This window comes from Simochromis diagramma, unplaced genomic scaffold, assembly GCF_900408965.1.
Source record: "Simochromis diagramma unplaced genomic scaffold, fSimDia1.1 OVJJ01000304.1, whole genome shotgun sequence".
NCBI lineage: Eukaryota > Metazoa > Chordata > Actinopteri > Cichliformes > Cichlidae > Simochromis > Simochromis diagramma.
The window spans coordinates 17868379-17882101 of record NW_024387030.1 but is presented as its reverse complement, the minus strand read 5'-3'; the positions used below and the strand labels follow the sequence as shown (position 1 = coordinate 17882101).

The 13723-nt window shown below is 43.3% G+C and overlaps 1 protein-coding gene across 9 annotated transcripts; it reads left to right on the top strand.

Moving 5' to 3' along the window:
- The first annotated feature begins 115 nt into the window (after positions 1 to 115).
- On the top strand, positions 116 to 13445 carry jade1 (jade family PHD finger 1). 9 transcript variants are annotated; one of them, XM_040041536.1, is made up of 12 exons: positions 116 to 265; positions 1895 to 1977; positions 2256 to 2450; positions 2978 to 3045; positions 3725 to 3882; positions 5159 to 5343; positions 6236 to 6447; positions 6928 to 7095; positions 7375 to 7491; positions 8554 to 9147; positions 10749 to 10866; positions 11550 to 13445. In XM_040041536.1, the coding sequence occupies exons 2-12, from the start codon at positions 1902 to 1904 to the stop codon at positions 12593 to 12595; spliced, it is 2937 nt and encodes a 978-aa protein (XP_039897470.1). In that variant the 5' UTR covers positions 116 to 265; positions 1895 to 1901; the 3' UTR covers positions 12596 to 13445. The 9 variants fall into 9 exon arrangements, with proteins under 9 accessions (XP_039897470.1, XP_039897474.1, XP_039897475.1 ...); XM_040041540.1 differs by having other exon boundaries at positions 117 to 265; positions 2256 to 2393; XM_040041538.1 differs by lacking the exon at positions 116 to 265 and adding an exon at positions 275 to 453.
- Positions 13446 to 13723: the final 278 nt, after the last annotated feature.

Here is a 13723-nt window from a genome sequence, read left to right as displayed (position 1 = left end):
ACTGGCAACCGGGCAACGTGGGTTGTTACTGAGGCTGTGGAAACTTCTTGTTTTTTCCTGCAGTGATCTGTCGGATTAGTGCTACCAGTTTCGGTTTTGCTGCCCTCTAGCGGCCGATGCACATAGCTGCGTGTGTGCAGAGTAATCTCCTCCCCAGCCGCCACTGTGTTTGTGTATGTGGAATGCGGGTCAAGCGGAACTCAAGGCAAAAACTGCGCTTCGCTTCAAACTCAAAACAGCGGCTCGCATCGGCCTGACGTGCTCTGTACGTACTATGCAATTTATTTAAACTCTACGCTGTTTTAATTCAGGTGCATATGTACCAGAATTATTTTATCTAGACATTTGAGCGAGTTTATATTTCTAGTATGGACGTACTAGCAGTCCGCTAGGAAAACGCGACATCGTCATTTAAAATGGCGCCAAAGATTAACCTCAACCAGTGGACCGCTGGTAAACCTACCACACTGTGCCCTGCTGGTTAGCTGCATAGTAGCGAAAAGGCAGTGTTGTATTAACGATGAGTTTAAATTCACGTGTTGTTTTTGATTTGGTGTAGTTTGTTTTGCACAAGAATTGACCCTTAACCTTTGACAGCGCGCTGTCTGTGCCGTGGGATTTAGTGAGTGGCACCGTAGAACCCTGTGTTATGTTAGCAACATCGGCTAATAATGCTAAACACAATCTACATTACGTGTAGCCTCCAGCTAACTAGTTAGCCGGTGTGCTAACCAACAACGTCAGCGAAACATAAGGTGTACAATGACTTTAGACAACAAAATTAAATATTCGTGATACGAATTAGTATCCATATGTTCTGTTTATTAAGTTAACTTATTTGTATATAGCGAATGTTGTTGCTAACTTAAAAAAATATAAACATGCCAATTTGAGGCACCGGTTAGGGATGGGCCTTCTGTTACATAACGGAAATAGGAGATTAGCAACCAGGCTAACATTAGCCATGTAGAGTTGCAATGTGACTTAAAAAAATGCAACGCTCCGTGGTCTGCTTAGAACTTGCATCCGCATTCTTATAACACAAGGCTGCCAGAATAGCACCGGGGAGCAGTTGTTTTGATCAGCTGGTGGCTTGAGCTAGTTTCTCGTAATTTAGCTCGTACTTTCTGCAGCCTGCTTGCTGGAAGGAGGGGCGTCGCACAGACCCTGGCTAGCCTGCTTTTAGCCTAGCCAGCTAAATTAGGGTTAGCACCTTTCTCCCTATGCGGGTTGGCGGCGGATTCTGAGAAATTTTCTCCTGTGCTCTTGGGAGTTGAGACTCCGTGCACGGGCAGCCTGATCTTATAACAGTGTTGCTTCCTGTCAGTGCAGCATGCGGTAACTTCTTCTCGAGCAGTGACTGGTGCGTGCGTGTGTGTTTATACAGCCATGCTGGCTGATCAGGACGGAAACCGGTGGGATAGTGACAAGTTCTTGGACTGTTGTTGTGCTTCGTTCTCATATGGTAGAAGTGATAATTTAGCACTAGCATGGCAGTGATGTAAATATTGATTGATCCACTTTTGCCCCCCCCCCCCCCTACTGTTGGGAACATATTTCACCACAACATGATCGTTTTCTCAGATTTTGCATAATCAATACATCATACCACCGTGTTTAGCTGCAGTGAATTGCAGCTAATTGATAATACCCAGAAGAATATTTTTGGTCATTATATTTGCTTTTGGTAATGGTGTAACTGAGCATGATTTGGTTACAGCATTGTGCAAAGCCACTCACCAAAAGTAGCATTTACTAACTGACTCGACTTTCTTTGTGTGAGAGGTTTTAAGGCAGCCTATTAATCTTACTACCAAATCTTTTCCACAGTTGTTTATCGTGTACCTTTTCATCCTCCCATTCTGTATCTCCACCTCATTTCTTGTTTGTGAAGTGCCCTTATGCCGGAGCTCCGCAGACAGGTGACAATGAAGAGAAGCAGACACCCCAGCAGCAGCGATGACTCGGACAATGGAAGTAAGCAAAAATATTGTCTCTGCTGACTCATTCATACCAAGTCCACATATAGATGGGAACGAGGGTTGGCACAACCCTGCCAGCACAAGTGCCAAGCACCGAGATAAGTTCAGACAAAGCGAATGACTTCATGAAGTCTGGCTATTTTTAGAAGTAAAAGTAAAGTCTTTTGACAGCTTCCTTGATAACCATGACACTTTTGCTTTGCAGTTAGACTTGAAAATGTATCTCTAATGTTATTGGTGTCAGTGTGAGTAAGTCTGTACTTCCATGTTCAGGAAAGAAGAAAAGAAAGAGAAACAAGTGCAGTAGATGGACAAACATAAAGGAAAAGCAAAAGAAGTCCTGTAGTCCGAGAAACAGGAGACAGAGTAGGGACAGGAGGCATGTTTGGACCTTTAAAGACATCCTGGCAGGTCAGGCAGATGGTCTCAAATCTGGGAACAGCTTGCAGTTGTTGGTTTCTCTCAGAGGTTGGACTTTTACCACATTGTTTAAAATGCTGCCCGGAGCTGTAAATTACAGAAAGCAAACTACATGCTTCATTATGACTGAGCATTCGTATCATTTTGCCATCTGTTATAAAAACAGCTAAATTGCTTTTAGCCTGGTCTGTTTTAGGGTTTTATGAGACAGACGAGTTAAAATATTTAATGCCATAAAGCACACCACAATGATCAAGCACTTTTTATTGTGGTTCTTGCAGTTGATTAAAAAATCAGAACTAAAAAAAACCCCATTTTGATCATCAATTTCATACCTGGCCCAAAGTCAAATTGGCGACTCTAGCTGATAAAATGAAATTGAAAACAGAAAATGTCAGTTGCCCCAGTTTGACTATCCAAATGAGCCAGGCGTTTCTCTCAAGTTTCCCCTCATTGGGGGAAATCCAGACGTATTTAATGGTGTGAAGTTGTTTATTAGAAAATCAGCAGACTTGGGCTGATGCTCAAAGAAGAAATGTGGGTCTGTACAACAGTTTGTGGCGTTTCTGTTTCAGGTAATTCCACCTGCTGGTCCCAGCATTCATCGCAGCACAGGAGGTGGACTGGGCAGAAACCCTCTGAGGTACGCATTTGGTCTCAAACTATTTATTGTGGTTTTTAAAAGGTTGCTGTAAAACTTGAAATGTGTAGATTATAATTAATCGCCCTTCTTTTTTGTCAGTCTTGTACTCTGAGATCGTACTTTAGATTTTAACTAAAGACGTGTATATGTGGCTGACAAATGAATGTGAAAATGAAAGGACCAGCTGGCAGCACATCTGTAAAATAAATGTTTATGTGGTTGTTTATACATGTAAGAAAAGACGTGCTATCTTGGACCCACACTCCAAGTGTGTCCTTGAGATGAAAGCACGTTTGCTGTTATCTACTGTACAGTCTGTGGACTTGGTCCCTGCAGTCCACTGTGTCCTCCCTTTCACTAGAGAGCCAATCAAATTAAAGCAAAACAATGACTTGAGCCAATGCAGGATCCTAATTTGCTGTCTTTAGCTGTGAGGGTCAATGTGGTCGATTATTTTTCCCTTTCTTTTTTTTAACCTGTTCAAACAGTGATATACGTTTTCATACATTCTATATTTATTTATCAGTTGCTTTGCAAAAATGTAATTTAGCGAACCTTCAGCTTTCTTCTTTAAGCTGATTGAAGTTCTTGACGCTGTTGCAGAGACGAGCTTTGTTTTGCAGCAGTTTTCTCTGAAATCTCATTATACACTTAGCAATGTTCATGTTATGTACTGCAGGTTTTCAGGACGGACCTGATCACGGCCATGAAAGTGCACGACTCGTATCAGCTGAACACCGAGGACTACTACGTCCTAGCTGACCCATGGAGGCAGGAGTGGGAGAAGGGCGTCCAGGTCCCCGTCAGCCCCCACTCCATCCCACAGCCTGTTGTGAGGTAGGAAATAAAAGTAACACATTCAATCTCACTCATAGTTCACTTCGGTGAATAAGAGGCAGCGTAGCTGACGGAGACTTTGACACTTCTAGCCCTTTCCCACTTGTACCCACTTGGGTTGGCTCGACTGGCCTCGGTTTTTATGGTTTTCGATTAGGTGGTAGAGCCTGAAACTGTGTACTTAAAAAAAAAAAATGTTTTAAATACCTACTCGACTGGGCTTCTGAGCAGTGCAAAAATGTGATGTCAATTGGCTAGTCAGTGGTGTAACTCAATGAGTCATGAGAGCACGCCTTTACGAAAATCAAAACTGCCATTTTTGAAACCGAGCAACAAATGAAATGGCTACACAAAAAAACCACAGTGGTCCCAGAGTGACAAAAAGCTATACACCGAGCAGCAGGTATGCCATCACCTTGACGTTCTCCATTGCTTTGGTGTTTGTGTGATGTACAATGAAGTCACGAGACCACGTTGCTATAACAACCCAGCATTAGGTGATACTCGGCTGTAACGGAAAACGTCTGAAACCGAGTCGAGTCAAGTGATTTAGCACAGCCTGTGTAGAGGTAGATCAAAATATCAAGCTGATGGTGCTAAAATATCACCTTGGAAACCTGTATTGTTTTATCTGTCGACCACTGAGTGCTGAAGGGTTTTCGTGGTTCAGAATTTGCCTTTAGGGGATGTCAGTGAGCAAACACAGTCCGTGTATGATAAAGGCAGTGAGTCTGTATCATCCTGCCTAACAGACATTGATGCATTTCAAGAAAATATGAGTAAACAAAACCCTTATTAACAAAACATTTTTAGAATGCTGGTGAGTTTCTGGTTAAAGCCTCTTTGAGGGGACACCAGAAATCCCGCCGTGTAGGAAATACCCTTCTAACAAAATTACAGCAGAGAAATGTTACAGTGTTACTAATTTAGTAACAGTGTTTCCATTCATTTGTATGACCATGAAAGATAATCTTTTACCATCCTGTCTACTGTTCATCAGTATCAGAATTGTAAATATTACATGTTTTATAAATTTGAGGGCTGTTTAAGTGCAAACCAGGAAATCGCATCCTTTTTGAAAGTGTCATTGAAAAGGAAAGTCCTTGAATGCCTTAAAAAGTCCAGAGGTGTTTTTGGGTCGGCTAGGAGCTACTGTAAAGCCTGCCGTACATATTAGACCACCAGTTGTTGGTTAATAATGTATAGTTCGATTAAACATGCTACCATATTGTACTGCATGTGCACGATAGTGAATGTGAAGGTCTCGGTTGTGCAGGGTGCTGTCCGAGAAAGGAAAGGAGACGATGTTTGGTAGGCCAAAGAAGTTGATCCGGACATCAGGAACAGAAGCGCTCGGCTACGTGGACATCCGCACGCTGGCGGAGGGGATGTGTCGCTACGACCTGAACGAGGAAGACGTGGCCTGGCTGCAGGTCATAAATGAAGAGTTTACAGAGATGGGTGAGTCACTGAGTACATATTTGTTCTGTAGCTGCTTGTTTGATGGTTAAATCTGTAAGTTATTTTTAGGCTCAGGAACTGAATATAGTTGTTTCTTTTGTTTTTTTGTTGTATCAAATGTATCAAATGAAATGAAACAGAGCAGATGAAAGCGTTTTAAAGCTGTGTCCACAGCTGCAAGGTCTGAGATGTTGACATCAAGCTTTACACTCTGTCAGCCTGCTTGTTTGCCATCAGTATTCAGTGAAGTTCATTGAAAGATTACTATTATTATGTATGTATTTATTATAGATCCTTGTTGTATAAACAGACGTGCAGTACAGGTTTGCAGTCACAAAGCTATTTTCTTCAGAAGGAGCGTGAGCTGAGAGACGCAGAGAGCCAGCGAAATCTGTCCTGTTCATCTTTCTTGTCCTTGACACCCTCATAACTTCTCCTGTGCTCCTTCAGCTGCAAGCTGTGTTTATATACAGACTTGGTTTTTGGGTCCAGTTTGTATTTTGAGTAAAGAGTCCGGCTTTTTTTTAGGCTTCTTGTGTTACTGCACTGCTGTTTCCAGTTTCTTTTTGATAACTCTCAGTGTTGTATGTGTTATTGAGCATTTTGTGTCTTCTGTCTGCTTTTAGATGGATGGAAAATGTAGGTGTAATTACAAATTAAAAGCCAAACAAAAAGGGCATTTACTCAGTCCACAGAGAAATATTGATGCTTAAATTGTAGTGAAATTGAAGATGATAAAACCCAGACTCTCCTGCAGGAGGCAGATTTTTTTTTTTTTTTCATCACTGCAGTCTGATCATATTGTCTAATCAAAAGTGTAAGAGAGCATCAACAAATAAGGTAACTTTATAATAGATCAGGACATCTTTATTCATGTATATTTTTTCCCCAGCTATTCCGCCACTGGATGAAATCACCATGGAGCGTGTGATGGAAGAGTTTGAGCGCTGCTGCCACGAAAACATGACGCACGCCATGGAGACCGAGGAGGGGTTAGGCATCGAGTATGACGAGGATGTGGTGTGCGATGTTTGCCAGTCACCTGACGGGGAGGACAACAACGAGATGGTGTTCTGTGACAAGTGCAACATCTGCGTTCACCAGGTCAGCCATCATCTCCCTTTAAAATGAGAAAAAAATACAGCAGACAGAGGACAAATCTGTCATCAGCCACAGAATATTGTTCTAAATCTGTTAATGTGCGATATGAAGTCAAATCTGTTTTCTTTTGTCAGTTTTAAACTTTTCCCTGTCTAGTAAAAATATATGAAGTCACTCCCATTGAATAAACTGGCTGCGTATTGCTAACGTCAACACAGTTATTTAGCTTTTTGTACATGAAAGGACTCAAAATAAAATTCTTCCCGTTTTAATGTTTCCTGTAGGGGAAAAAGATGGATTTTGTTAACTTGTTCAAAGAAAAAAGAAAGTTGCAAGACTTTAGAGATTCGTCTCACTGAGGCAAAAAAAGCGACTTGTCTTACATTTTCGGTTTGCTTTTCATGTGACACACCTACTTCCTGTCTGCGTCGTCATTTCTGCTTGCTTTCTGGAAACTGAGCCGCTGTTTGGGTTTCTTTTCAGGCGTGTTACGGCATCCAGAAAGTCCCTAAGGGCAGCTGGTTGTGTCGGATCTGTGCCCTCGGCATCCTGCCAAAGTGCCAGTTGTGTCCCAAAAAGGGCGGAGCCATGAAGCCCACTCGAAGTGGAACTAAGTGGGTCCACGTCAGCTGTGCCTTGTGGATTCCAGAGGTGAAGATCAGTCATAATTTCTGTTTTTTAATCAAATTGTCATTGTGGGACTCTAGTAGCCTCCACTCTTCTTCTGATTGGCTGCTCCTGACAGTTGCTTGTCTTGTTAAGAGTCGGAGGTTTTGATCCCACTTGTTTAAAATGTTGGTAACCATTTTGACACACATGGCAGTGACACTGTGTCTAAGACCACTCTGCATGTGCTTGCATTTGTCAACACCATGTGCGCTGACGTTTGAGCAACTCGTGTCCTCTTTGTGTGTTAAACCCTCTGTGCAGGTGAGCATTGGGAATCCAGAGAAGATGGAGCCGATCACCAATGTGTCCCATATTCCCAGCAACAGATGGGCTCTGATCTGCTGCCTCTGCAAAGAGAAGACTGGCGCATGCATTCAGGTTATTAACGTTACACGGTTCATTTAATGTGAAAAGCTCATCCAGCACGTGTCAGTAACTCAGACTACGGGAGGAGATTTCCACAGTGTGGGCATTATTGATCCACACCGAGTGAAAGGATGCGTCAGTGTTCTTCAGTTTACATGTACTGGAAATCAAGGCAGTGACTTCACACCTCAGCAGGGTGGAGGAGTAAAGGCACAGCAGATCATCCAGCAGTGAAATTTTTAGTGTGTGGTTTTAGATTTTGTGTTAAACATGTTAAATTCACAACAGTAACAACATAAAAGTAAGGCAGGAAGACAATTTGACACACAGCAGATCTGGACTGAGTGATATGGAGAAAGAAATGATCTCTGTGTATATTTAGGCTGAATGTTGGTGCATGATATATGTTGGTAGTGTGAGATATCAGCGCTGTGTGGATGGGCATCCGCCCTAAAAACTGTGTCAAATCAAATATGCGGATCCACCCGCTGCGGCAACCCCTTAGGAAATACGAGGGCAGCTGAAAGTGCATCACACTGTGAGATAGCACAATCATCAAAATTCTTTCTGATACAATTTTCAGAAACCTTAGTGATGTCATTCATGACATTTTGATATATTTGACTACGATGACCTGGATGACTGAGAACCTTCACAGAGATATATTTGACTGTTTTCACTTCTTATTAAGCTGAAGGTACTTCTGTTTCTTTGAAGTCGGTTTGTATGAGAGCCTGAGTCACAGCAAGTAGAGGGCTGGAGTGTTACTTTGGTATTTGATTGGTTTATTTTGATCAATTAAATACCTGTATGTTGTTTTTGCTGCCCCCAAATGGCAAAATACAGAATTGCAGGTTTAAAGAAGAACTAGAGAAGAAATTTGATGTTTCTGATGCTAGAGATTCTTTTTGGTTTGTGTCTCAGGCTGTGCTTTGGTGAATTTGACAGCATTTCAGTTTTGGCATTTTTAAGTAATAAGTTTTTTATTTTTTTTTAAAATTATGTTATATTTCCTGTAGGAATGGGGGACAAAAAAACTAATTTTAGTAAACATTTTTCTGTTTGTTTCTTTAGTGTTCAGCAAAAAATTGCCGGACTGCCTTCCACGTGACGTGCGGCCTCCACGCCAACCTTGAAATGAACACTATCCTCACAGATGACGATGAGGTCAAGTTCAAGTCTTACTGCCCCAAACATTCTGGGCTTGAGGGTGACGAGTCCAGGGACCGCGACTCGGGTGACGAGGAGAAGGAGAGTGCCAGAGACAAGAAGGGCAGGAGGAGAGTGAAGGTGTTAGAGGAGGAAGATGCTGCCTCCCCCTCTTCATCTTCCTGTGTGGCCCCTCAGCTCATCGATAGAGCACTGACCAACCCAGAGGCACTCAGCAAGGAAGAGAAGAGAGTCAACCTCCGCAAACTGAAGCTGCAAGAGATGGAGGAAGAGTTCTACCAGTTTGTAGACGTGGAGGAGGTAACTAGTAACTTGAAGCTGGTGCCTGAGGTGGTGGACTTTCTCTATCAGTACTGGAAACTGAAACGCAAAGCCAACTTCAACCAGCCGCTTCTCACGCCCAAAAAAGACGAAGAGGAGAGCCTGGCACGGCGCGAGCAGGAGGTGCTGCTGCGCCGCCTGCAGCTCTTCACACACCTCCGACAAGATCTGGAGCGGGTAGGTTTTGACTCCACCTGCAGCAGGACTCACAGGCGCAAAGACAACAGCGGAGGCAAGAAGAGAAATGTTATGAAGAGCAGGGGATGACGAGAGAAACGCTTAAATGCAGTTCAATAAATTCTCAGTGCAACATAAAAGTCTGCTGCTTATAGAGGAGAGGAGGGCTGCTGGTCATTTATTTATTTAAAAACCAAAACAAACAGGCTTGATAAAGTCCACAGAGGGCCTTTCAGTAGTACAGCAGACATAACTGCTTGTATAGGTACATTTATTCTAACATAACCATCTTTTAAAAGCTGGACAAAACTCTTCTAAGATGACTGATTTTATATAGAATGGACCTTTGGCACTGTGAGCCAGCTCTGTGGTAAAAAACATGGAACAACAATCTTTACCATGCGCTGCATGAAACTACACGATCACTAGCGGTTTATAATGCTTCTTCAATATCTAATCAGCAGGTTTGCCTACTGACTGTGATCCACAGTATTGCTGTATGAGGCTTTAAATGAAGAAATGTGCTCTCGGTGCTGAGTTTGGTTGTGAGAGCTGCCATCTTTACCACGTTTGGTGGTGAAATATTCCAGCCCTAAATCGACCTCCTGCAGGTCTCCAAACATTGAAGCATTAATTTTTAGAAAACCAAATACAATCACTAAGCTGATGGATGTAATTATCCTGCTGTATTTCAAATCCAGCCTGACAGAGTAAGTCACACTAAAGAGTAAAAACAAACAGTTCAAGTGTCATGACTTAAAATAGTTTATCTTCAGTTGCTCTGCTGATATCTGTCCTCTTATATTTTCTGAACACAGCAGGCTAAATCCTTCTCACCCTCTTGCCCTCTGCTGTTGAGACGTTTGGACTGGCTAGTGTTACATTAGCCCAGCCAGTAGTGCTGAGCCTAAAAACTGTCCTGGTAGACACACACAAGCTAGTTGCTGTTTGACCTTGAAACAAAGACAAGTTTAAGTGAGACATTCAAGAAGTTTATGCTCTCTGTGGGCCAGGTGAGGCCCAGGTGAGACATTAGTACTTTTCTGCAGGGGTACTCAGTTGTGTCAGGGAAAGGAAAGATGGTTATGGCTCCAGTGTTTATATTGACAGTCTGTCTGGTTAGTTAGCTGTGTGCTGTGAGGTTGATCCCAGATTACATTATCACAAACACAAAACATCTGGTTCAACACATCTTAGGTTACATTACAAATACCAGAGTCTCTGTTACAGAGTGCTGTGGATGAGTCACTCTGTCGGGAAACCTGTTTACACAAACGACCAGGTTGACGTCTCCATAAAGTATATTTAACTGGTTAATCCCATCATTCTAAAACGGATTAAAAATCTATTTTGTGTTACTATCACATAACTTGACTGAACTTGGTCAAGTTTCCTGTTTTTGTTTTCCTCTTTTTCTGTAATTGTGAAATCTTATCCAGGTTTCTGAAATTGGGATATCAGGTTTGTTTGTAGAAATGCAGAAATGAGGCACTTGCTCACGACAATTAAGTCAGCAGAAGTGAAAAGACAGCACGAGCCGTAGTTGTTGTAGGATGCAATCTGATAAAAGCGTGACTAAAGAAGCTGCTAATGCTCCACAGGTTCGTAACCTGACCTACATGGTGACTCGGAGAGAGAAGATGAAGCGGTCGTTGTGGAAAGTCCAGGAGCAGATCTTCCAGCACCAGGTCCGATTGCTTGACCACGAGCTGCTCAGCGGTGAGTCCATGAGATGAACAAACTGTAATAGGTTTGCATGTGGTAGCTTCCACATGAACTTTGCATTCATGTTAGTAAACCTAGCTAGTAGACGGTGTGTCCCATCAGCTTTCTGCAGGTGAGAAAGCTGCACGTTACAAACTGCAACCGCCTGCAGTTTGTAACGTGTTGAGATATTTTGTATTGAATTATAAAACTGTGTTTCTGCACACACGACTTCTGATGTGGGGTTTGGTCATTTCTGTATATTTGCACCCAGCAACTATTTGCTGAGCTGATTGAAAGGCCATCAGTAGGTGACGTGTTACAGGCTACGTCAAGTAGATCTTTCTGGATTTCCTTGATGGCGTCGCTGATCGCACGTGGAAACTTTAGCGAGAGAAGGGCAGAAATTAAGATGTGACTTGCACACAGGTCATGTTCCTCATCCTATTCCCAGGTCTGATTCGTGCTCAGTAATAAGTCAGCACAATGTTAAAGCTACTTCCTGTATCAAAAGACTACAAATGTTTGCTACATACTAAAAAAATTGAACTGGTGCTCACAGCAAAGCCCTGCGTTCTGCTGTTGGCCTTTACATGAGGATAGAAATATTAGAAAAAGCAACTAATTTGGCTGGTTGATAATTACAGATAGTTACCTCTCATGTTTTAATAAACCTGTATGTTTTTTCTGTGTTTCAGGCGATCCTTCAGCAAAGGATCTGGAAAAGCTGTTCTCTCTGGGCTGGTTATCGTCTCAGGGCTCCCAGTCTAGCTCCTCCTGGAGCCCCTCTGGACTGAAGACCAAACGAAAGGAAAAAAGGAAAAGCAGCGAGAGAAAAAGCCTGCCCAACTCACCGCACACTCAAAAGAAAGACAATCTGAGCAAGGCATCGGAGACGAGGGATAGCAAAAGTTCCCAGATCAAAGAGGCCGCAGCCATGGAGGCCAGAATCCAACACATCAGCCAGGAGACACCGTTTAAAAAACTCCCAAAGCCAGAGGTCATTCAGGAACCAGCCGTCGTCAAACTGCCCAAGCATGAGAGCCGGAAAGGCCCGAGAAGGGAGGCTGCGGAGCCCGAACTGGAAGCGAGACGAAAACGGGATATTGAGCATGAGCAGGAGGAGAGGAGGAGGAAAAAGGGGAATGATTCCACAGAAAGCTTCACCAGCCAGGGGAAGAACAGGTTTGGGTCAAAGCATCTGGAGAAAACGGTGTCCATCAGACTGGTAGACATCAGAAACTCTGACTCAGACAACTACTTCATAGATGAAGGGATCAAAAGAAGCCCGGTCTCTCCGGATGTGACGAGCAACACTAAATGTAACAAAGCCAGCACGGTGTCGGACACCGCTCCCAGCGCCAAGACCAACGGCTGGCTGAGGAGAGCCTCGGCCGACAGCTCCCACGCATCTAACGGGCCCGAGGCTGCACAGCTGAGAAGCTGGGGGAAGTTCAGGATCCCAAAGAGGAGCGAGAAACCCGCAAGTATAACGGAGCAAAAGCAGGCGGAGCTACACAAGCCCCTGCTCAGGCCACTGACCAACACGCCCAAGCCGTCGTACCCCAGGACCCGACTGCGCACGGGGACGGAAAACGAGGACTACACGTCTGACTCCAAGGCGAGCGACGGCGAGCTGGAGCCCTGCCTGAAACGATGCCACTCACACCAGCTGAGAGGCGACTCGTCACTCAGCCGCCGCTACGTCTCTGACATCATTCGCCGGGGCGTCCTGGCGTCCTGATGACGGAACAACTCTTAGAAATTAAGCTGCACTGTGTTGTTCGGAGAAGAACGACAGCCGCTCTTTGTACCTTTATTTTTCTCTAAATCCTAAACAAAACAAAAAAGGCTAGAGTAAAAACAGAGCTGATATTTATTTTTTATTTGTAACATATGTAAAACTGGGAAATATTTTATTTTATTTTGTGCTAGTTCTTTTTTTTTTTCCTTTCCTCAGAATAGAAAGATGTCAAGTTGCCACTTAATCGCTCGCTCAGATATAAACAAGCAATAGCATCAAAGTTGGGATTGTTGCTTGGGACCATAAGCTTGCTATGTCTTTTCTTTTCGTCTCTAGTATTAAACTCGGCCATGAGTCAGTTGCACTTAGTAGAAGAATCAGAAGCAGGTAATCCTCAGTCATACTGTCAGTGATCAGGACTGCGTAGGTCTTCTTTTTAATTAATCAGGCTTCATCGGACCTCGACCGCTTCAAAGAGGAAGTCAAACTGCCCTTTTAACGCTGTTTAAACGGAGTACTTCTTCAGTCTGTGGTTGTCCTACGCGATGACGCCGGGTGGGGGTGGGTTGGCAAACTGAAACAGGAATTCAGAATGTTTTACTCGTCATCAGCACTTAAGTGTAATTTGAACTGCGATCGTATCCATCATGTGCCTAACTTTTATTTGAAGCGTTTGCACTACGAGAGGACGGCACAGGTGTGAGTAGAGTTATTTTTACACTGAATAATTAAAACAAACAAAAAAAGAAAGCGTTTTGTACCCTTGGCCGCTGCTGTACTACTGTTATGCAAAATATTATTTTTTTGTTGTTGTCTTAAAGAGGAATAAAAACTCTGCTGGACTGAAAAATGGTTTCTGTGTCTCATTGATGAGTTGTAGAGATACAGTAACTCAGTCATTTGAAGTATATGTTAAAATGCTCTCATCTTGAAGATCTTATAAAAAAAATACATTAACTTTTTTCCTGGTGTGAGTAGTTGGTTCATGTGTGAGGAGGATCTGCGTGCATGTCTGACTCCATGAGGGCCTGTTGCCCTGCAGAGGGACTTCTACTCGCTTTGCAGCTTGACTGAGAACATCAGGAGTGCCAGGTCCACCTATGGGTGCCCTGAATGCAGGTTACAGGT

Bases quoted from the DNA above. Each gene is read 5' to 3' on its own strand.
- jade1 (XM_040041536.1), top strand. From the start codon at position 1,902: ATGCCGGAGCTCCGCAGACAGGTGACAATGAAGAGAAGCAGACACCCC. The intron at 7,492-8,553 runs GTTATTAACGTT...TTGTTTCTTTAG, and splicing joins AGACTGGCGCATGCATTCAG to TGTTCAGCAAAAAATTGCCG. The intron at 9,148-10,748 runs GTAGGTTTTGAC...AATGCTCCACAG, and splicing joins TCCGACAAGATCTGGAGCGG to GTTCGTAACCTGACCTACAT.